We start from the raw sequence: 23,742 nt of genomic DNA, 5'->3' as shown, positions 1-23,742 counted from the left end.
CCAGCAAACCCATCCTTCAAAAATGGAGAAATTAAGACATTCCCAGATAAATAAAATCTGAAAGAATCTGTTGTTGGCAGAGACCTGCTGTATTAGTCTGTTTTCACACTGCTGATAAAGACATATCTGAGACTAGTTCATTTATAAAGAAAAAGAGGTTTAACAGACTCACAGTTCCATATGGCTGGGAAGGCCTCACAATCATGGCAGAAGGCAAAAGGCATGTCTTATATGGAGGCAGGCAAGAAAGAATGAGAGTCAAGTGAAACACGTTTCCCCTTATAAAACCATCAGATCTTGTGAGACTTATTCACTACCATGAGAACAATATGGGGAAAACCACCCGCATGTTCAATTATTTCCCACCAGGTCCCTCCTACAACATGTGGTAATTACGGGAGCTACAATTCGAGATGAGATTTGGGTGAGGACGCAGCCAAATCATATCACCTGCCCTACCAGAAACACAGACTGAACATTTTTTTTTTGAGACAGAGTCTCGCTCTGTTGCCCAGGCTGGAGTGCAGTGGCGTGACTTCGACTCACTGCAACCTCCGCCTCCCGAGTTCAAGCGATTCTCCTGCCTCAGCCTCCCAAGTAGCTGGGACCACAGGTGCATGTCACCACGCCCGGCTAAGTTTTTGTATTTTTAGTAGAGATGGGGTTTCACTGTGTAGGATGGTCTCAAACTCCTGATCTCGTGATCTGCCAGCCTCAACCTCCCAAAGTTGTGGGATTACAGGCATGAGCCACCGCACTCAGCCCAGACTGAACACCTTTAATTCAAAAATCTGAATCTGAAATGCTCCAAAATCTAAAACTTTTCAAGTGCTGACATAATATTCATGGAAAATGCTCAGTGGAGCATTTTGGATTTGGGATACTCAAATGGTAAGTATAATGCAAATTTTCCAAAATCTGAAAAAAAATCTGAAATCTGAAATGCTTCTGGTCCCAAGCATTGTGGACAAGAAACACTTAACCTATACTAAGAGAGTCCTTCAGGCTTAAATAGACACATGACAGTAACTCAAATCTACCTACAGAAGTAAAAAGCAGTAATAGATCTAACTACATATATAAATATGAAAAGTAGTATATTTTTATATGTCACTATTTTCTTCTATCTTATTTAAAAGATGCAAAGCAACAATTATGAAACTGTTGGTGAGCTTATAATGCATTAAGTTGTAATTTACATGACGATAATATCACAAAGGAGTAGAGAAGGAATAGGTCTGTACCAAAGTAAAGTTTTTGTGTACTATTTGAAATTAAAATTGCCATTAATTCAAACTATATTATTTTAAATTAAGTTGTTAATTATAATCCCCAGGGAAGCCACTAAAAAAAGATAAAGAAACAATAATGGAATTAAAATGGCATACTAGAAATAACACACAAAAAAAGTAGTAATGAAGGAATAGAAAAACAAGAGACAAAAAGACACATGGAAAACAAATAGCAAAATGGCAGGTGTAACTCCTACTTCATGAGTAATTACATTAACTATAAATGAACTAAATATTAAAATCAAAAGGCAACAAGTGGAAATAAATGAAATACAGGACAGAAAAGTAACAAAAAAAATCAACTAAACAAAGTTGGTTCTTTGAAAAGATAACAAAATTGGCAAACTTAGCTAGGCTGATCAAGAAAAAAAGAAAGAAGACTCAAAGGGTTAAAATCAGAAATGAAAGGGGAAACATTATCGTTACTCTTACAAAAATAAAAAGGATTATAAGGGGATATGATGCATAATTATAAGCCAACTAATTAGACAACTTAGATAAAATGGAGGAATTCCTAGAAAAATATGAACTACTTAAGGTAACTCAAGCAAAAATAGAAAACTTGAATAGTCCTATTTTTAACAAATAAAGAGACGGGACTAACAGAAAAAAAAACTTCCTGCAAAGAAAAGCCCAGTCTCAGATGGCTTCACTGATGAATTCCACCTACCATTTAAAGAAGAATTAACACCAATGTTTCATAAACTCTTTTAAAAACAAAGAAGAGGGAACACTTCTCAACTCATTCTATGCGACTGGTATTATGCTGATACCAAAACCAAAGACAACATAAGAAAACTAGAGACCTAGTATCTCTTGCAAATACAGATGGAAAAATCTTCAATAAAATACTAGAAAACCAAATCCTGCCATATAAAATAAGTACCACATACTATGACCAAGTGGGATCTATCCAGGAATGCAAGGATGATTCAAAGTACAAAAGTCATCAATTCTTGTAATATACCATATTAATAGAATAATGAACAAAAACTACACACAAGATAATGTCAATAGACACAGAAAGAGCATCTGGCAAAATCCAACACCACTCCATGATTAAAAACACTCATAAACTAGGAATAAAACTTTCCCAATCTGATAAAGAGTATCAATGAAAAAACCCACAGCTAGTATCATACTTAATGGTGAAAGACTGAATGCTTTCCTCCTAAGATCATTATATTGGAGGTTCTAGTCAGGACAACTAGGTAAGAAAAAATAAAGGCCTCCAAATTGGAAAGGAAGAAGTAAAACTACTTCTGTTCACAGACAGCATGACATCGTATATAAAAATCCTAAGGAATCCACCCAAAATACTATTAGAGCAAATAGGCCAGTTTAGCAAGGTTGCAGCACACACACACAAAAATCAATATACAAAAAAGCAATTACATTTCTATACACTACAATAGGTAATCCAAAAATTAAATTAAGGAAACAATTTATAATAGCATCAAAAGAACAATGTACTTAGAATAAATTTAAGAGAAAAAACAAGCATGAGACTTTTACACTGAAACTATAAAATATTGTTAATAGAAATGGAAGATGTAAATGAAAAGACATCCTATGTTCAGGGATTAAAAGACTTAATATTGTTAAGATGGCAATACTCTCCAAACTGACCTATGGAATCAACATTATTCTTATCAAAATCCTAGAAATAGATAAGCTGATCCTAAAATTCACATGGAAATGCAAAAGACCCAGAATAGCCAAAACAATCTTGAAAAAGAAAAATGAAAATTTGAAGTTTCCAGTTTCAAAACTGACTATAAAGTTACAGTGATCAACAAAGTGTGGTACTTGCATAAAATGCAGACATGTAGATCAATGGAAAACAACTGAGTCTATAAAAAAACTCTTAAATTTTTGGCCAACTGCTTTTCAACAACGGTGCCAAGATAATTAAACAGAGAACAGTCTTTTCAAAAACGGTGCTGGTATACCCGGATATACACATGGAAAATGATAGAGTAGGACCCTATCTCATGCCATTTACAAAAATTAACTCAAAATAAATCATAGACCTACATCCATAAAAGTCTTAGAAGATAAATGTTAAAAAAAACTTCATGACTTTGGATTACGAATGGTTTCTAAGACATGACACCAAAAGCACAAATAACAGAATAAAAGGTAAACTGGAGATCATCAAAATTAAAAATAATTTTGTTTCAAAGGATACTATTAAGAAAGTGAAAACATAATCCATAGAATGGGAGAAAATATTTTCAATGTATCAGCTATAGTTTGAATGTGTCTCTTCCAATTTAGGTATTGCCAGCGTGGTAATATTAAGAGGTGGAGACTTTAACAAGTGATTAGGCCATGAGGGCTCATCCTTCATGAATGGGATTAGGTGCCCTTATAAAAGGAGCTGATGAAGGGAGTTCTCCCCACTTGCCCTTATGCCTTCTGTTATGTGAAGACGCAGCATTCCTCTCCTTCAGAGGATGCAGCCCTCACCAGACACCAAATGCCAGCAAATTGATCTTGGAATTTCCAGCCTCTGTAACTATGAAAAGTAAATTTCTATTCTTTACAAATTACCTGGTCTGTGGTACTGTGTTATAGCAGCACAAACAGACTAAGACAATATCCAATAAGAGACTTCTATCCCAAATATATAAAAAATGCTTACAACTCAACAATAAAAAGACAACACAACTAAAATAGGCAAAGGATTTGAACAAATTTTTCTCCAAAGAAGCTGTACAAATGACAAACACGTGAGAAGATGCTCACCATCAGTAGACATTAGAGAAAACAAAGTCAAAACTGCAATGACATTCCACTTCATACCAATTAGAATGGCAATTTTTTTTAAGTGCTGATGAGGATGTGAAGACATTATTGTCCTCATACATCGCAGGTGGAATATGCAGTCACTTTGGAAAATATTATGGCAGCTCCTCAAAATGTTAAACCTACAGTTACTGTATATCCCAGCAATTCCATTCTTTGTTGTATTCTCCAGAGATGTGAAACCATGTGTCCACACAAACACTTGTTCATGAATGTTCATAGCAGAATTATTCGTAACAGCCAAAAAGTAGAAACAACTCAAATGTCCATCAATTAATGAATAAACAATGCAGTTTATACACACATAATGGAATATTATTTGGCCACAAAAATGAATCAAGTACTGATACATGCTACAACATGAACCTTGAAAATAGTAGGTGAAATGAAAGAAGACAGTCACAAAAGGCTTTATAATGTATAGTTCCACTTTTATGAAATGTCCAGAACAGGCAAATCCATAGAAACAGGAAGTAGATTGTTGGTTGCCAGGGGCCAAGGGAAAGAGGGATTAGGGAGTGAGTGCTAACGGGCACTGGTTTCTTTTGAGGGCAATAAAAATGTTCTAGAATTAGATGGTGGTGATCACAACTTGGTGAATGCACTTAAAACACCTGAATTGTTTATACATTTTTAGTATTTTCAATTTTATTACATACTGAGTAGATTCGCAAGAATAGAAAACATTTAAAATATTTAAATACTTTTATGAAATGTCCAGAATAGGTAAATCCCTAGAAACAGAAAGCAAATAGATTAGTGGTTGCCAGGGGCTAAGAGAAAGGGGTACACCTAAATTGTGCACTTTAAAAAAGGTCATTTTATGGTATATAAATAATGTCTCTATATAACTGTTATTTTTAAAAGGGGGCATAAGGGCTGGGCACAGTGGCTCACGCCTGTAATCCCAGTACTTTGGGAGGCCGAGGCGGGTGGATCATCTGAGGTCAGGAGTTTGAGAACAGCCTGGCCAACATGGTGAAACCCTGTCTCTACTAAAAATACAAAAATTAGCCAGGTGTGGTGGCGCAGCCTGTAATCCCAGCTACTCAGGAGGCTGAGACAGGAGACTCGCTTGGACCCAGGAGGCGGAAGTTGCAGTGAGCTGAGATGACGCCACTGCACGCCAGCCTGGGCGACAGAGCAAGACTGCTCGCCCGCAACCAAGAAAAAGGAGGGACATAAGCTTTAAACAGGTATTTGATAGAAACTATAAAAGTAACTGAAAATATTTATAATTTAGATATTTTAAAGATATCTCATAATTAAATAATTAAAGCCAAATAGTTTTGAGCACAGGCAGTATATCCCCAAGAACTTCCCTCCATTTTCTGCAAATTAATCTGTGTGAAATACTAGGAAATATGTGGTGTAACTATCATGGTGATTTCGTAAAATAAGTTATAACAAGAACAACCCATGAGGACCTTATAAAAATGCAACTTTAGCACTTTGAAATGTATTTTTGAGATTTTTTTTTTTTTTAACTAGAACAATGTACAAACCAACAGAGAAGCTGAAGACAAATTTAGAGAAAAGGTAACAACATTCAGCCTTTGGCCCAAAACTCTTTTTCAGTGAGGAGGGAAGAGTACTTCAAAAGCCATCTGCAGCTCTCAAGCTAAGAAGCCATAATGGGTACAACATGCTCAGAATCCTCTGTTAAATCGAAGGGTAATTATATCTATCCATCAGGGCTGCCATGTAAGCAACTACCTCAGGAGCAGGCTGACATGCTTCAGCCTTGAAAAATTTGGTTATCAGCTCATTGCTGGTGCCCAGAAATTTTGATCTGGCTGGCACACCTGGATAGCGGCCAGATATCAAGAGAAAATGCCTGGTTCCGTGCTACATCCCTGCTGGAAGTTGAGACCACCAAAAGCAGAGGTCTAATAATACCATTCAGAATAGTGATGGTGAAATTTAGAGTGCTTTGGCACCCACATATGTCCCTTTAGACAGTGCAGCTGGTGTTTGAATTTCAACCTCAGCACAAACTAATCTTTCATTACATTTTTTTAAACATTTGTATCAACTATTTTTTAATGTAAAAACCAAAACAACTACTGAGTTTTTAAACAAGCACTTTTAGTAGTAAGAAATCATTTCTAAAAGTAAAACAAAATAAAACAAAAAACAAAACCCCTCACTAATTTTCCCAGTGGAACCCTGAAGAAATCAGAGCTGCTTTTGGCTCACATCTGCAGGGCTGAGTGTACATTCCTCTAGGGGCCAAAAGTTCAAGGGCAATCCTCCCGCCTCCAGTCCTCCTTTCTTTTTCAAACAAAATATTGTCTTAAAATATTGGAGTGTTTCCTAAGGGTAATATTCATGTCAGAAACTGGGTTGGATTATCTAAGAAAAAAATTTTTCCATTTCACTTAGTTATTATGCTCAGAACAAAAGGGATATATCATCCCAAGCAATGAATGTTCTGCAATCAGTCTTGTCTTACCAAAACAGTTTAAGACCATGAAAATAATTTTATGTCTAATAAACTTTTCAGCATGGCAACAAGGAATAAACAGAGGTTACCTCCATGTACAGTTATCTTGATTAAGATATCCATAGAGAAAGCAAGCCACTCCTACAACTGCGGCCAGGAGAAGCATCTGAGTGTAATAACCCAGCCAAGCAAAGTAGATTCCAATCTTCTCTCCATAATATTTCCTGAAGAAAGACAGAAATTATTTTTAGAAGATGCAAATAATTACTCCATAGCTTCATCCTAATATTAATTTCTGATTTTAAATAAAGGAGGCTTTAAGCTTAAACCTGACTCGATTCACCCTTAAAACATTCATTTTCACAGCAGACCCTGAATTCTACTACGAAACAAAAAGTATATTACACATTATAGAAGAACTGATCACTATCGCTGGTTTGCCTGGTGAAAGTACATTAAAATACGGCAAGGGAGAGAGAAATGCTGATTATGGAATAAATACAGAGTATTACTATCATTCTTTGTAAAGACCAGCACTATTTTACACATTCTCCAAAAGACTGTTCTTTATATGCATGAGACAAATGAACATGAACAATCTGCTCAGTTATTTGCTTTTACTTAACTACAGAAGTTCCTTGGAGAAAATGTAACGTTAAGTCACAAATACAGTTAAGCCTTAACACAGGTTTGAACTGCACAGATCCACTTAAATGTGGACTTTTTTTTCAATAAAAGATAAACCTAGTGTGCCTGCCTCTCCTGCCTCCCCTTCCACTTCCTCCACCTCTTCACCCGAGACAGCAAGAATAACCCTCCTCTTTTTCCTCCTCCTCAGCCTACTCAATGTGAAGACAAGGATGAAGACCTTTATGATGATCCATTTCCATTTAGTGAATGGTAAATATACTTTCTTACGATTTCTTAATAACATTCTTTTCTCTAGCTTAACTTTATTGTAAGAATATAGTATATAATACATATAACATTCAAAATATGTGTTAATTGACTGTTCAATGTTATTGGTAAGACTTCCAGTCAACAGCAGACCATTAAAAGTTTAAAGGGAGTCAAAATTTATATGCAGGTTTTCGACTGCATGTGTGTGCGGGTGTCACTGCCCTACCCCTGTGTTGCTCAAGGGGCAACTGTAATAATAAGAAAAAAAATACTAATCTGTAGTGGAATATCTCTCTGACCAAAATTTTTGCAAAACTCATGTGAGAATGAAAGAGGGAAGGATGCATATGATTGAGGAATCCATCACCCTGTATTCCTTATATCTAGCTCTTCTATTTTTTCCCTAAGTTTTAAAAACTGGTTAATCGTATACTCTGGGGTAAAACTGAAGAAGCCAGGTAGGCAAGATTAAAGAGTGCATGCAGGCTGACCAAGAAGCAGTGCCAGAATTGTTCCTGAAAGGAAGGTCAAGTACAGTTAGGCAGAAAGAGTGTTTAGGAATGAAGAGACGGTTCAGGTGACTGCTGCTGTTGCTGATATTCCCCAAGAATGACTCATTTCTGCCTTCATCTTGATCTGTACAATAAGGAGATTTACTTAACTCTGAGGCCTACGTGAGACATCAGGCTCAGTATGGAGCTGGGCTGAACTCCTCGGTCTTAGCCTCGTGGGGACTTAGCTCTGAGCAAAACCTGGAGTCCTGGGAGACTTCAGACAGGAACATCCCTGGGCTGGACAAGCACTCACAGGGAAGGTCTGAGACCAGTTCCATGGGTCACAGGCCTGGGTGTAGGTCACATCCACAGGGAAAAAGGAAGAGCTGAGACAGACCTGAGGGTGGAACTGGGAGATGGGAGGAACACAGTGTGCTGATTTTCACGTGACTGGAGCTTTGCTCTCTGGCTCATGGAAGGCAGGCAAATGGCAGGCTCAGGATACAGCCTGGGAGAGAAGTCTGGCCATGGGTTTGAGACGCTTTGGCCTCTTTTTGGTTATGCTTTCTGTAATAAGTTTTCATCAGCCATCCATCCTGGAAATGCCATATTTAAATTGGAAAGAATCTTAGAAGTTGCCTGGTCCAACCTCCCAATAATAAAAAAAAATCCTGCTGTAAAGAGCTGGTCAGGCAGTCTCTGCTTGGTTATTGACTGTGACAAGGAGTTTAATACTTTCTAAGGCATCCCTGTTACATTGTAGGCAAGGCCAGAAAGATTTTCCAAATCTTAAAAGGAAATCTATCTCTTAGTTCTTGCTGAAAAGCTAGAAATAATGAGGATTCCTTCAAATGCAGTATTTTCTAATCATTGTCCCTCTCTGCCAAACAACTCCCAACTCTTAAAATCAATTTAACAAAATTCAGCTTTGATTTTTTAAATCAAAGTTACAAGTATACAGTCATTAAATAGTCTAATAGCTCTAAAAGGCTGGTTATAAAAAGGAGCAGACCCTACCCCCTCCCCTATTTCCTGCTGTCCAGAAGCAGTCACTTTAAACTTTTATAGTTGATGCTTAGAATATTTACTTCCCTATCTCTAAATAACATGCAAGAAGTGCTGCTTATTGATTTTTCAGTTTTATGCATCACCTATTGACTTTCTATTCTGGAAGATGTGGATTAAACTCTCTTTCAACCCCTTGCCTCATCGAAACATTCAACATCTCTATTCCTGCCATCCTGACATAGTTAACATTATAATTTTTGGTTAGATTAGTATTCTTGCTTTACATTATTATGATTCTGTAAACACTATTCACAGCTGAATCAAGTCACTGCTGTAATTACTTTTTCCTCCCTGCTCAATATCTTGTTCTCCCTAGAGTTAATAATTGTCTTGATGGTTCATTGCTTAGTTTTCTGTGTACTTATCAGCAATTCAATCCCAGACTCTCCCCTAATGTGTAACTTTCTCAGTAGGCTCAAACATACGAGATTGTCTGTCAGTTTCAACTCCTTGAATAAATGCCCTCAGACCTCCTCCAACCTTGACTGATGACTCTTCAAGCCCCACCACAGAACTGTGTCACCTGGGATCTCTCTGTCCCTCTCTCGTGCTGGCATTTCCTGCCTTTCCTGTTTACTAACTCTTAGGTCTTCCTTCTTGGTGGAGCACCTCCTCCATTACCTTGCACATCTAAACTGTGAAAATTCCTCATACTTAAGAGTTTGAGCATACATAGAGTTATATATATATGGTCAAACTTTCCTTAGACATGTGAAGTTACTGCTGTCTTTTAGTGTGTAGTGTCATTGAGAAGCACAATGCTATTGAGTCTTGATCCTTTGTATGATTTTCTTTTCATTTTGCTTTCCAAAGGATAGCAGGATCTTCTCTTTGTCCCCAGCGTTCTGAGCTGTCGTGTTGGAGTAACTCAGTGGCTCTATTTTCATCCTCTAGGCTGGGTACTCCGCAGGCTCTTTCCACCTAGAGACTCGTGATATTCAGATCTTCAGATACTTCTCTGGAAGCACTTCTCAGATTTCTTCCCTACATTTTTTCTCCTCTGGTTTCTCACACTCCTATTATTTATACATTGTACCACCTGGACTGATCTAATTTTTTATCTTTTCCCCCTTTTCTATCCCTTTATAAGTTTTGCTCTATGCTCTGCCTAATTTCTTCAACTTCATTTTTCTAATGCCTTCTATTGGCGTTTCTCTGTCTAATCACATTTTCGGTTTCCAAGAGCTAGATTTTATTCTCACAACAATCCTTTTTTATAGGCTCTGCCCTTGTCTTGTGAATACCCTATTTTCTTTTATTACTCTGGGGGTAAAAACAGGATTTTGGAGGGAAACTTTTCTTTTTTACCTGTGCAAAGTCTGGTTCCCCTAGGTTGCTGTTTCCAGTTTGGTTTGCTTTTTGGGAACCAAATGGAATGAGCCGATTTTCCCTTCAGTAATCCCTGGGAACCACAGATGAGGTTTAATAGCCTGAATGCTCAAGGGGTTACTAGTGGGAAGCAATGAAGGGAAAGAACATGTGGACCAGGGACAGAGGATAGTAAATGCATTTCCCCTAGCAAAATATATTTAAAATAGTTGGGAAATTTTCTTTACTAAAGCAAAAAAAATAAAAAATAAAAAATAGAGCACATAAAAAATGATTAAGAACCCATCACTCTGTTATCAGATGCTACTGGTTTAACATAAAAGGAAATTAATAAAATGGAAACTTCGCATGAATGTCAACCTCAAATATTTACATACGTACAAATATCTTTTAAAATCTTATTTTACAGGGTAAACAGAGTTAATGAAAGTGCCTCTTCATGACTGTAATCTCAGTGATAAAAATGAATGACAAGGGAATCTGAGTATGACCACATAAAATAATGAAATCTCTTATGAAATAATGAATCTAAGCAATGATCGTTGATAGCTGCTATCATCACAAAAAAGAGACGACTGAACATTATATACCTTCTGATATAAGTACTCAACTCCACGTATCACGTATTCTTGTATAAAATCTAACCTCAATCAGATTAAGCTTCTAGGTGAGGATCCAATTACTTAGCTAATGCAAATACACAAATTACTTAGTTATAGCAAATACAGAGGAACATGTTCAACACCACCAAAGGAGAGAATGAAATTAGCAAAATAGGGAATGGAAGGCATTCTTTCAACAAAGGCAAGGAAAATAAGAAATAAACAGTGAAACTGAGACCAGAAGAAATTTGAGAGATTGTATTAACTGCAACCTCTTGACCATATTTGGATCCTGCTTTGAACTAAAAAACCATTAAGTTTTTTTTTTTGGACAATAAGGGAAATCTGAATCCTGATTATCTGATGATATTAAATAATTTTTTTTTTTTTTTGGAGACAGGGTCTTACTCTATTGCCCTAGAGTGCAGTGGCACAATCATCGCTCACTGCAGCCTCAAACTCCTGGACTTGAGCAATTCTCCCGTCTCAGTCTCCTGAGTAGCTGGGACGACAGGTGTGAGAGCCATCATGCCTGGCTTTTTTTTTTTTTTTTTTTTTTTAGACTGGATCTCACTATGTTGCTCAGTCTGGCCTCGAACTCCTGGCCTCAAGCAATCCTCCTGCCTTGGCTTCCTAAAGTGCTGGGATTACAGGAATGAGTCACCTCACCCAGCCTTCCTTTTCAAAAGGGGATATTCTGGTTATGTTTAAAAGACACCTTATTTAGAAACAGAAGCTAATGAAATGACGTGACATTTGGAATTTGCTTCAAAATGATCCAGTGGAGTGGGGAGGGAAAGAAGTGGGAGTAAAAGTGAAACAAGATTAGCTATGAGTTTTTAATTTTTGGAGCTGGGTGACAGATGAATGCAGGCTACGATACTCTATTTCTGTATATATTTGAAATTTCCCACGGTAAATGTAAAACAAAACAAATATTCATTTGTTTAAAACTCTCACTTTTAAGGTCTAGTAATTTTCTCAAGTAGGTGGCAAGTGCATGGGGCGCTGAGACACCATAAAAAAACAGGTACGTGGCTCCAGGCAGACAAAGTTAACTCTCCTCTCCTCTTCACTCTCCACATCCAATCCATAAACAAGTCCTGTCGACTTGACTCCCCAAACATATCCCAAATCTGCTCCCACAGTCTCCTGCCTGGCTCAAACAGCCTCCTACCTAGTGGTCTCCCTGCTCCCTGTACCCCTTATAATCTATTCTCCACATTATCTTTGCAAAATGTGAATAGGATACGATCACTTAAACATTTAAAATATTACAACTGCTTCTCACTGCAATTGAAGTCTAAACTCTTTTTGGTGGTCCTGCTACCCCTCTAACTTCATGTCTTATTCTGTTTCTCACTAGCACCGGTCTTTGATGTTTCCTCAAACTTGCCAAATGTGTGTGCATCTCAGGGCCACTGTACAAACTGCCCCTATTCCTAGAAGGACTTCTCCCAAGTCCTCGAAGTACTGGCTCCTCTTCACTATCCGGTCTCAGCTTAAATGTCACCTCCTCAAAGATAACTCCCTCAACTCACTTCCCACTCTGCCCTCCCATCCTATTGCTCTGTTATTTTCTTCACTTCTATTAGAAATTCTGTTTATTTATTTTCATGTTTTATTGGCTTGTTTGGGTGTTCTTGGTCTATCTCCCACAAGCCAGTATCCTCAGCCCTGCCCAAACAATGTAATCTTCTGGAGGAAAACCAACAGGGTACCTTGGGAAGAAAAACTCTTGAGCTAGTCATTGTATCTTGTGAGATACAACGAAATAGAACCTAGAGGCAGACACAAGAAAAGAGTAAAAATGTATACGTCTTACCATACAATAGAAGCTACATCTAACATTTACTTCTGTGCAATACAGAATTTGGTGGGTCTGCATCCCAGTTCCTGGGCGGGGGGTAACCTCTAAACCCTTGAAACTTCCTGAGAGATAGGAGTGCCTTTTTATTCACAGTGGGACTCTAGGACTATGCCTGATAGTTTATGCCAGTGAAGTGGCTCATGGTGGGCCTCTAGAGAGTTTGTGCTAATGAGATGACGGAGGGTGGAGGCTGGCCATGCCAGAAAGATCAACCATGTGATTGGAGAACTGGAGCTTTGAGCCACATATTACTGGCCATCTTCCAGGGGGAGGATGATACTGGAGATGGGTAATGATTCAATTAATCATGCCCACATAATTAAGCCTCAATAAAAACCCTGGCCAATGAAGCTCAGCACTCTGGGTCAGCTCCCTTCACTGGCAAGAGTTTTGATGAGTACTGTCACATTCAGATGCTGTGGGGGTAACACCCTGAGTGCCTCCCCCTGGAGTACTCCCTACAACCCCTCACCTGATAAGATCCAAGGGCTGCTTTTTGTATATGCTTCGAGGATGAGCCCATTCTCTGTAGAGAAGGTACCGTTCATTAGGGCAGCTGGGATCCTCTGACTGACGGCGGAATTTGCACTGTGACGCAGAAGGGAACATGTAAGCACCATAATCATCATGTTTTCACAAATCTGCTTCTTAAATGTGATACAAATACTTGATAGTCAATTGTGAACAAGGGGTCCTCACCTTCTGGAAGGGGTGGAAATACCATCTAATTTTTAGTGATTCTTAACCAGGCATGGTACTACTCTCCTTGGGGGTCATTTATGAATGTGGGCAGGGATGAATGATTGGGTGTTACAATCCTGGGGAGCACTGCAGGGACTCTGTGAGGGCCCCAGAGATGCTTAAAATGCTTTAAGTGGGGCAGTCCTACACAATGAAAAATTGGGCCACCCAAGTGCCCAAATCACCACACCAGAGGAACACGTGATAACCCACCCCTCTCCTTGGACAATGGGGAAACCAGGGCCTTGGCTGGTTAGCAGCAGGGTCAATTCTAAAACCTAGGCTTCTTTGCCCCCAGTTCAGCAGTTATTCTGTGATAACATACAGAAAACAAACAACAAAGCTTGGTATCATGTTATACACTTAGCTTATTCAAGAAACAAAACTTCCTGCTTAAATCCAGTTGCCTTTTTTTCTGACTCATTTTTCTTCTGGCACTAGAACCAGATTACCACCTAGCCAAATCAGGGCACAGGCCCTGACCTTCACACACCTCCCTCTCAAATACCACATGGGACCATTTGTTAGCCTGAATACAGGACCACTGCAATTAGAAGAGGCTTCAGTGGAAAAGACCTGGCCAACAGCAAATGTCAACTGTTAGAGAACCTTGGCATCCCAAATTAATATTCGTGACAGCTATTTGCAAGTGGCCTCAAAATTCATGTCCTGTTATTCACAATTAGCTAAACTCAGTGGGGCACAAAAGTAAAACACATGGACTGTCAGGCTGGATGGCTACATTGGGTCTCTTAGGATCAGTATTTACTTCACCCAGCTCCTTGTTCTCTACTTTTCCATGTGTATCAAGCTGCTGTTTAGTGTCCTCGTTTTATTATGTTATTTAGTACATTTCAATATTGTCTCTATCCACAAATACATGTACTATACAGTAGCAATTACCAATCTCAGTCTTTGCTTTCTTTGGTCTTACAGAGTCAGATAAATTGATAGTGAATATAACAAAGTAATAATGCAATATAATATAGTATTTAATTTATTTCAATGACAGAGTTTAAACAGCTTTAGTTATAATGTCCCTGCATTTACAGTGGTCACATTTTTAAAATTTCATTTCACGAGAGATGTTCTCGGCTAGAGAAGTACTCTTGAATTTGAGGGGTTGCTGTAGTCTCAGAATGTAGTCCTTAAAAAAATGTCAACCATCTGGGGTACTGCCATTGTCACAACAACCCTGACAGATGCCTTTTTAAAAGCCTAGGGATATTCCAGGGGACAGTTTGAAAATCGTATTCCAAATGAGGAAGAAAAGTCTATGTTACAGAAAATGATAAATGAGAAGGTCTAACATGTATTTTGCTGACAAAGAACTAACCTTTTTTGGTTGATAATAACATGTTAGTAATTATGAAAATAGCTAACACTTACAATAGTATTTATTATATGCCAGGGACTAACATTTGGATTAATTTAATGGATTAATTTAATCCTCTTAACAACTCTAGGAGGTAGGTAATAATTTATCCCCAGCTTATTGATGAGGAAATGGAGGAAGAAAGGCTAAATGACTTTCACAAGGTCATCCAGCTAGAAAGTGGCAGGGCAGGCATTTTGGTCTCAGAGATGCTAACACAGATTAACTGCTAATCTATACTGCTTTACACATTAACTGTGAGACAGGTACTGTCCATTCATTCATTCGCCCCTTTAAAACTGAGTATCTGTATACCTGGGATCCATCTGTGAACAAAAGACCTAGTTCTTACCCTAAATGAGCTTGTAATCTTGCAGTATGTTCCCTTCATTTTACTGAGGAAGAAACTTACAGTCAGGAAAGTTAGCCCTTTGCTATTATCAACACCTGAGTATACAGAAGGCCTTTTCATTTATTTTTGCCTTTTAACTTACATCATGGAGTGGGAAGGCTGCCTTGTAGATACCAGAGTTTACAAGTCTGTTGATCCCAAACTTGCTAACATTGTTTATCACTTGATACTTGACCCGAGAGAGGATGAAGTAAACCTAAAAAGATTCCAAAATAGAGTATGCGGTTTATATAGTGTAATTAACCAATCCAATCATTGTTTACTACTATAACATGAATCTGCTGGCGTATTTCTTTTCTTTTTGTGCAGTTTTTAAAAATAAAACCAAACCAACCAAACCACAAAACAGCAGGTTCCAAATTACCCCAAGACAGCAACTAAATTTGGTTTAGACTTACGATGCGGCTTCTAGTGGCTGGATTGAAGAAAGCATCTCTATCAACAATGTAAAAATCATTCATCCGGTTCTTCTCAAATGGGGCAGTGAAAAACTCTTGCTCTGGCTTGATGATGCTTTCATCTACACTGAGGACTTTGGTAAACCAGTTGAGTGTACCAAAGGCTGAGGACCGGTTTTTCAGATCATTGGGTTTCAAAGGCAATTTGATGTGCATTATCTCAGCATACGTACATAACACCTCCCACGGTGCGTGTACTTTTACAAATACAAGCTTGTCATCCGATACCTATATTGGAAAAACAAAAACACAGAACAAGAAACCAACTCTTTTCATAATTTTAAAACACATAGATTTTTCTTATGTTGTTGGTAGCTTTAAAAAAAAAATACAGAGAATACCACTAAAAGTGAAGATAACAATAAAAACAGATTTGCAAACCATTATAAATTTTTGCCTTAAAGACAATTTCTTGGTTTGAATCATTAAGGAAGTAATTCAAATCATCATAGTTCATAAAACTATGAATTTATAAAATGAAGAAAACCAAACTTATTTGTCTATCACTCTACCCTAATTATTGACTTAAAGTAAAAACACTAGAATATTCATTGATTGCAGTGCTATCATAATGAAAAATTTTTAATTGTCTAAGCCTCGAATGAACTGTTTGTCGATCTGTTCAATATCATATTATGTGGCTGTTAAAAATGTCAAAGAATTATATTTATTGACATAAATCCATTTGCTAGGCCAGGCGCGGTGGCTCACGCTTGTAATCCCAGCACTTTGGGAGGCCGAGGCGGGCGGATCACCAGGTCAGGAGATCGAGACCACGGTGAAACCCCGTCTCTACTAAAAATACAAAAAATTAGCCGGGCGTGGTGGCGGGCGCCTGTAGTCCCAGCTACTCAGAGAGGCTGAGGCAGGAGAATGGCGTGAACCCGGGAGGCGGAGCTTGCAGTGAGCTGAGATTGCGCCACTGCACTCCAGCCTGGGCAACAGAACGAGACTCCGTCTCAAAAAAAAAAAAAAAATCCATTTGCTATATATTAAAGGGAAAAAGCAAATTATAAAACTGTGAAGTGGTAATTTTCTCCTTTTTGAAAGATAAAAAATGTGTACATATGTATTTTTGAGGAAAACAGCTCAGAAGGACTGCAAAATTATTTATGGATAATTAAGATACAGATTATTTTCCTTATTCTTATGTTTTCTAATTTTTTACCATAAACTATTTTTTGTATAACAAAAAAGCTTTTAGAAGTTTCTTAAAGGAAGAAAATAATCATTCATACATGCATTCATTGTAAAATTCGTTGGCTATTAAAAAAGATCTGCTAGTTTTGATCAGAAAAAAAGAATACATTCTACACAATGCAGATTTTGATTGACTCCTCTCCCAGTCTATGACTAAGATGTGGCCAGGGCTGTGTGTTTCCAATGTCACCCAAGTATTCCAAGCGGCACGAAGCTGCCCAAGAACAGTGGTCAGCCAAGGGCTGAAAACGGACCAGTACTTACCGATCTTGTTGCTTCTAACTGCAGGCCATGACAGATAAGGTTAGATTCATATGCTTGTCTTTTCCTCTGTCAAAAGAAATTGGAATATATGTTAGACCTTTAGTTTACCAAAGGCAGAAAAAGGCATTTTTTAAAACAATATTAATAACAAAACGAAGCTAGCGTGGACCTGAAAAAGAAATGCATCAGCTCCAAATGGAACAGAAGAAATGAAGCAGCTCCTGCTGCTGGTGACGTGTAAGTGTTGGATCCCCAAGAGAATGCCGTGGAGGGTACTTCAATGCCCTGGCACCCTGGAAGGCCCTTGGCTGTCCTGGTGTGGTTTCAGTCATCTGAGGTACATAACAGTATCCTGCTTTGACACAATCCCACTTACTTTTTGGCTCACAAAAGCATACAAATTGAGCTTTCTGAGTCCTATTCACTGATACGAGTTTTCAGAGTTGAAGATCTCAGATTTTAAAAATTTGGTTTCCATACCAGACATTCAAATGGTTCAATTACTGGATGTGAATGCATCATCCCTGCATATCTTGACCAAATTCAATAAAACAACACAGGCAATTTTGGCAAAATTCAGAGAATTTTTTTCTCTCTGCAAGACCGAGATGTTTGTGAAGTTATATATGTCTAAATCCATAAAAATAGTGAACTAAATTGATATCTATATTACATGGCCATTTCAAAAGATACAGAATATGCTACACTTATGGATATTAAATTCTAGATGCCTAGGCTTTTGCCAAGCTGTGCCCAAAGTTGTAAGGGAAGCATGCAAAGATGGAGACTTGTTTGACCTTTTTAAAAGAATGCTTTTCATGACAAAACAGTTTATACTGCTTTGTGAAATGAAGAAAATGAGTAGACACAGAGGTTAAGAACACAAGCTCTGCTATGGTTTAAATATGTCCCCCAAAAATCATGTTAGAAACTGAATCCCCAGTGCAACAGTGTTGAGAGGTGGGGCCTACTGAAGGGTGATCAGGCCACAAGGGCAGACTTAACAAATTAATGACATTATCACAGGAGGGAGTTCATTAGCATGGAATGAGCTCCTTATAAAAGTTTGGCCCCCTTTTGTTTCTAACCCCCCGCCCCATTTTTGTTTCTCCCCACCACCTCTCTCTCCCCCACCATGGGGGTGACACCGCAAGAAAGTCCTCACCAGATGCCAGCCCCCTTGATCTCAGACTTCCCAGCCTACAAAACTGTGAGCCAATCAATTTCTGTTCTTTATAAATTAGTCTGTGGAATTCTGTTACAGCAGAACAAAATGGACTAAAATGAGCTCTGTAACCACACTTCCTGGGTTCAAAATCTGAATTTATTATTCATCAACTCTGTGACCCATGACAAAAAAATTAAACTCTCCATGCCTCCCTCATTTTCTTCATCTGTAGAACTAAGAAAACCCACTTGTTTCCTTTTTAGGGTCTTGTGAAGATATGATTTAAACTACATAAAGCACATGAAGTAGAATTTTCATTTCCAATACTGACAAAAGGTAACTTGGAGCAAGTCTTACACTGAAGACAGCTGAAAAAGCTGGGTGGAATATTTAGCACAGCAGTTAACAAGATAGAGAGGAACTGCTAGGTCCAGGTCAAGATCATCTAGTAGGTCTGGCAGTCAGGCACTTTACCCAGGGAGCAGTACTCATGATCTGCTCACTCTAAAGGGACAGAGTGGGGATGAGCTGCTGTGCTATGCACAGGGCCTAGAACATAAAAAACATCCCATAAACTAGAAGTAGGTGAAGCTGCAGGAAAAAGACCAAAGGTCAAAAAGTAAAAGAATATACTTGGTATTTGGCTAAATTTGAGTCCAAGTGGAATCCCTGATGTATTATGCTGAAGTATCAGAAAAAGGATATTGCTTTGTTTTTATATCTTTAATAAATGGTTGTACAGTACTTAAAACATGCCAGACACTGTTCTAAGAGCTGTACAGATATAGTACATTTAACTATTTGCTGCAATTTGAACATACAATAGAGTAGCAGAGGAAACCAGCAAGTGGTATAACTTCCCTAAACACAAGCAAATGGCCTAGAAATGCCCCACTCAGATAGGGGTAAGGAGAGTTTGAGGTATAGCTTTCCTACTCTACTCCCCAAAAGTGACTGTTCCCTCTGGGTGTCCCCTTCCCCACCATCTCCGCAATTCATCCTGAGAAGTTCTTCAGCACTTTCCACCCCTGACCCACCATATTCCCAACTTGAACTTGAAAGTTGACTCAGATTCATTCTATTTCTTATCTAAGCAGTACTTCTTCCCTCTAAATCCTAATCCTCACATTTTGATTCTTACATAGGAGCCCAGTCCTTATCTCTGATTGATTACCTCTTTATTATTGGGTAAAGCATTTTGATCCCACAGACAGCGTTCATCAGTATATGCCCGACATGGTTTCGATTTGTGTCTTTGCCCAAATGTCATGTCGAACTGTAATCTCCAATGTTAGGGGAGGGGCCTGATGGGGGGGTGATTGAATCATGGGGGCGGATGTCCCCCCTTGCTGTTCTCGTGATAGTGAGTTCTGGTTGTTTAAAAGTGTGTAGCATCTCCCCTTTGCTCTTGTCCTCCCGCTCCAGACATGTAAGATGTGCCTTCTTCCTCTGCCACGATTGGAAGTTTCCTGAGGCCTCCTGTACAGCCTGCAGAACTGTGAACCAATTAAACCTCTTTTCTTTATAAATTACTCAGTCTTGGGTAGTTCTTTATAGCAATGTGAAAACTAATACAATGCCTAACACATATTTGTTGAAAGAATATACTCAACGAGCATTAGTTCATTTACGAACATTTCTTGAGTGCCGTTTATTTTGCAGGCATCCTGCAAAGTACTGGAGACTGAAAGAATTTAAAATAGTCTGCTACAGAGGAATTATAGAGAAACTTAGCGTCCACTGACCTAAGACTTTCTCCTGATACAGAATGACTGAAACGTTTATTCATGTGCTTCCTGGCACTGTAATGGACATCTGTCATTCTTTATGGCCACCCATTTTTAACTCCTACCAGAGCCCACATCCACTATAGCAGATAAAAACACAGACACTCCTTTTCGTGGTCTCCCATGAAATTCAGCTACTGGCACTCGAGCTAGGCCCTGCCAACCAGACTACCTGGCTCCAGGCTCCAAATTGAATGCTAGTGATGCAAAGAAGCCAGGCCAAGCAGAATACATTCTGGGGTGGCTGAGAGAGCAAATGCCAGTTCCAGAGATGGTAGAGGTTATGGTAGGAGCTGTCCATAGCCACTGCTAGTCAGTGGTGCCAGCGGTGCTGGCAGCAGCCCTGTGCTCAGGACAGCAACTATGCTTTTTCTCCTGCAGCAGGATTTAAGGTACTGCTTCTGGCTGCCTATCTCTAAGCTTATTTATCTAACCCTTCAGGAGAATTTGTGAGTTCTCTAACGTTTCTCTGATAAACTCCTGATCTGCTTAAATTACAGCTCATTTCTGATATTGGTAAGTAAGAATCCTGACTAACAGAGTGGTTGCAAACTAGGGAAAACGTGTTAGCCCAAAACCTAAAACATGGTACAGTAGAGGGCGGGAGTATTCTGAAAGGACCAGACACTGTGACATTCTTTCCTTCAGGGGAGATGACTCACCCTGAGGCTGTACAAAGGGCAACCCAGATGGTCTCACTAGCAGGTCATAGCAGGATCCATGCCTGTGTCTTTGGTATCCTCTAAAATTCAGTCATGAATTTCAGTTAGCATGTGAAAGCTCAGGCCCAAGAATTTTAGCTCTTGGAGACAAATGTCTTCATTAGAAGAGTAGGAGAATCAGTCAGAAAAGGGTCTTCTCCAGTGGCTTGATGGGTGTTTTAACAATAAGTGCTGGTAGGGAAAAAAATCATGTAACTCTGTTCAATGGCCTTATTACAAATTCATGGTTCCCATCACAGTTGGGCTGTCTCCTTCCTGGCCCCTAGCTATCCACTAGGGAGCTGTTCCAAACTTTTAAGGTGCTCCTTATGCTCATTACCTAACTTCCAGCCCAGCATGCTCTGCAGGTGACCTCACCTCCTTCCTTACAGAGAAAAGGGCAGCCACTCACTGGAAACTCCTGCCAGTCTTTCTTTCTACCTATCAATAGCTAGGCACCACCTCTCTTCTTGGTGTCAGAAGTCCATCCTTTCATCTCTCTTCTTGAGCTTACTTTGGCAATGCCTCTCATTTTTCTCTTCATTGCTTTTACTCCTCTGCCAAAAAACACCTTAAATGTTTCCCAATCTTAAGAATATTAAATCCTCCCATGGCCCTGCCTACTGTTCAATTACTGCCCTTACTTCAGAGGTGTCTTTTAATCTTGATATCATTAACACTTAAAACAAGCCTATAACAGAGTAAGCATGCAATAAATGTCTGATGAATGAATAAACTGAGTGAATGGTGGATCGATGACTGCCTGTTAAGCCAGAATGAACTAAGGAGTGTAAATGGCAGCAGTGCAGCAACTGGGCTCCTTTCTTCCGAGCCCCCCAAATTTTCCATGTACTTTTACTTATGGGTGTTACAGGACATGGTGTAGAAAGAGAGATGCAGTTTAATTCTGAAGTACACCAGCACCAGATAGAGAGCACAGGGGTATCCACAGCATGAAGTGATTCCTGGATGCTTCAGAATTTGAATTACCAGATGACAAAAGGAATGAGGCTTAGACAGACCCCAGAATGAGCCAGCCCCACATGAGGGCAGTTCTGTCAAATATACCAAACAGAAAATATTTCTGTCTTGGTTGTATCAGCTGTATCAGCTATGAATGCAACATGCTGAATAGTGCAAGTCAGACATGTACCTTCTTGATGGAGTTTCTAAACTGAGGCTACAACTCATCACCTTCAAGGGACTCTCTCTTCTCGGATTTTGTTCTAACAAACAGCCCCTGTAGCTCTTGCAGTTTTGGTTTTCCTGTTACTCCTGGGCATAGTGGTTAGATTCAGAGTCAAAATTGAAATCCTGACTCTGCCATTTACTAGCTCTGTGATGTCTGGGCAAATAATCAACTCTATAAGCATCAGCAGTTTCATCTAAAAAATAGAGGGAAAAAACAGCTTCATTTTGGGATGATTTTAAGGATTAAGCATGATCATGGGCATCAAGCACTCAGCATGATGCTTGGCATACAATAAGCGCTGTAGATATGTCAGCCATCACCATTACCTTCTCTCTGCCTTTCAACATGCTCGATTTCCCTTATTCCTTAAAAAAAAGAAATTCTCTCTATTTTGCGGGGCTTAGAGGCCCATCTCTGTTTTAAATACAAAATATCTGACAAAACAGGCAATCCCACTCACTCTGCCTCTACACCATGCACCTAATGACCCTTCATCCCTGCAGTGGGACACCAGTACACCATTTTACAGGAACTCTATGAGAGTCACGTAGACTCCCCCTTCTTGACTCTTCTACACCACTTGGCTATCCTGATCTTCAGACTACCTTCTTTGATATCTGATGGATATCTATCTTTCCCTTCTCTGAAAGATGTGAACATATCTTTTTATCTCTTCTCTTTTGCCTCATGTCTATTATAAGGTAGGTCACTGGTGAGAATGTATAGCACATATGAGTATCATAGACGCGGAAAACTCTAGAAATACTTCTCTTCAATCCCATTTTAAGAGCTTGATAATATTCTCTTAGAGAGACATACCATTATTTATTTAACCAATTTCAAATGGTTGGATATTTAGGTGGTTTCTACCTTTTTGCTATTATGAAAAATCTTTGTGCATCCATTATTATTTCCTCAGGATAAGGTCCTAAAAGTACAATTGTTAAAGAGTGTATTCAATTTTAAGTTATTTAATATGTATTGCTGTACTGCCCTCCAGAAAGGTTATACTAATTTATTCTATTTTAGTTCTTTACAAAGAACTCCTGAGATATTTACCCGATTTCTCTCAGGATAATTGGTAGACCTTGGAGTTGGTTTATAATGCCCTCCATTTTACCACCAACTATAAATACTTAAACAGTTGAATCAAGGATAGGACATTTTTATTTGCTTAAACATATTAATATATCACCTTGGTGTTACTTTAATAAGACAGTTCTTTTTATTTTCCTTTGGCATGGCAATTCACAAATAACTAGTGGAATATTTAAAAAATTGATCAAACCAGTTTTCTTGGTTTTTCAGGTAGCTAAAGTAAATTAGCATATGTGCTATATTTGTCAAACAGGCACATATCAGGAAAGGACTGCTTACTTAAGAAAAGATTGCTTAAGTCTCTTTAATATGAAATCATCTTTACTTCACTGTAGAATTTACACTTGGATAAGTAACAGTGTTCTTGACATTTAAAAAATTAGGGTAGAGCTGTCTTCCATGTTAAAAATGAAAGATAATTAATATTGCATATTGGCTGACATAGCCATTGCTCAATAAATATTTGCTGAATAAATGAATACCTGAGGCCACACAATTTTAAAGTAAAAATTATCTATGTGCCTTACTGGAAAC

At 38.6% G+C, this 23,742-nt stretch overlaps 1 protein-coding gene across 5 annotated transcripts in view; it reads right to left on the bottom strand.

The window, feature by feature from the left end:
* Positions 1-23,742, bottom strand: part of ANO6 (anoctamin 6) — a 212,106-nt gene that overhangs the window by 62,074 nt on the left and 126,290 nt on the right. For all 5 annotated transcript variants that reach the window (XM_058426498.1, XM_058426500.1, XM_032173773.2 and 2 more), the window contains 5 exons: positions 17,263-17,328; positions 15,739-16,026; positions 15,423-15,536; positions 13,285-13,400; positions 6,639-6,773 (listed from right to left, as the gene is read on the bottom strand). In XM_058426498.1, the coding sequence (XP_058282481.1) occupies positions 6,639-6,773; positions 13,285-13,400; positions 15,423-15,536; positions 15,739-16,026; positions 17,263-17,328 (719 nt within the window). The remainder of the gene's footprint in view (positions 1-6,638; positions 6,774-13,284; positions 13,401-15,422; positions 15,537-15,738; positions 16,027-17,262; positions 17,329-23,742) is intronic.

Source organism: Hylobates moloch, unplaced genomic scaffold (genome assembly GCF_009828535.3).
Source record: "Hylobates moloch isolate HMO894 unplaced genomic scaffold, HMol_V3 SCAFFOLD_13, whole genome shotgun sequence".
NCBI lineage: Eukaryota > Metazoa > Chordata > Mammalia > Primates > Hylobatidae > Hylobates > Hylobates moloch.
Note: the sequence above shows the minus strand (reverse complement) of the source record. Positions and strands in the feature narration are given on the sequence as shown.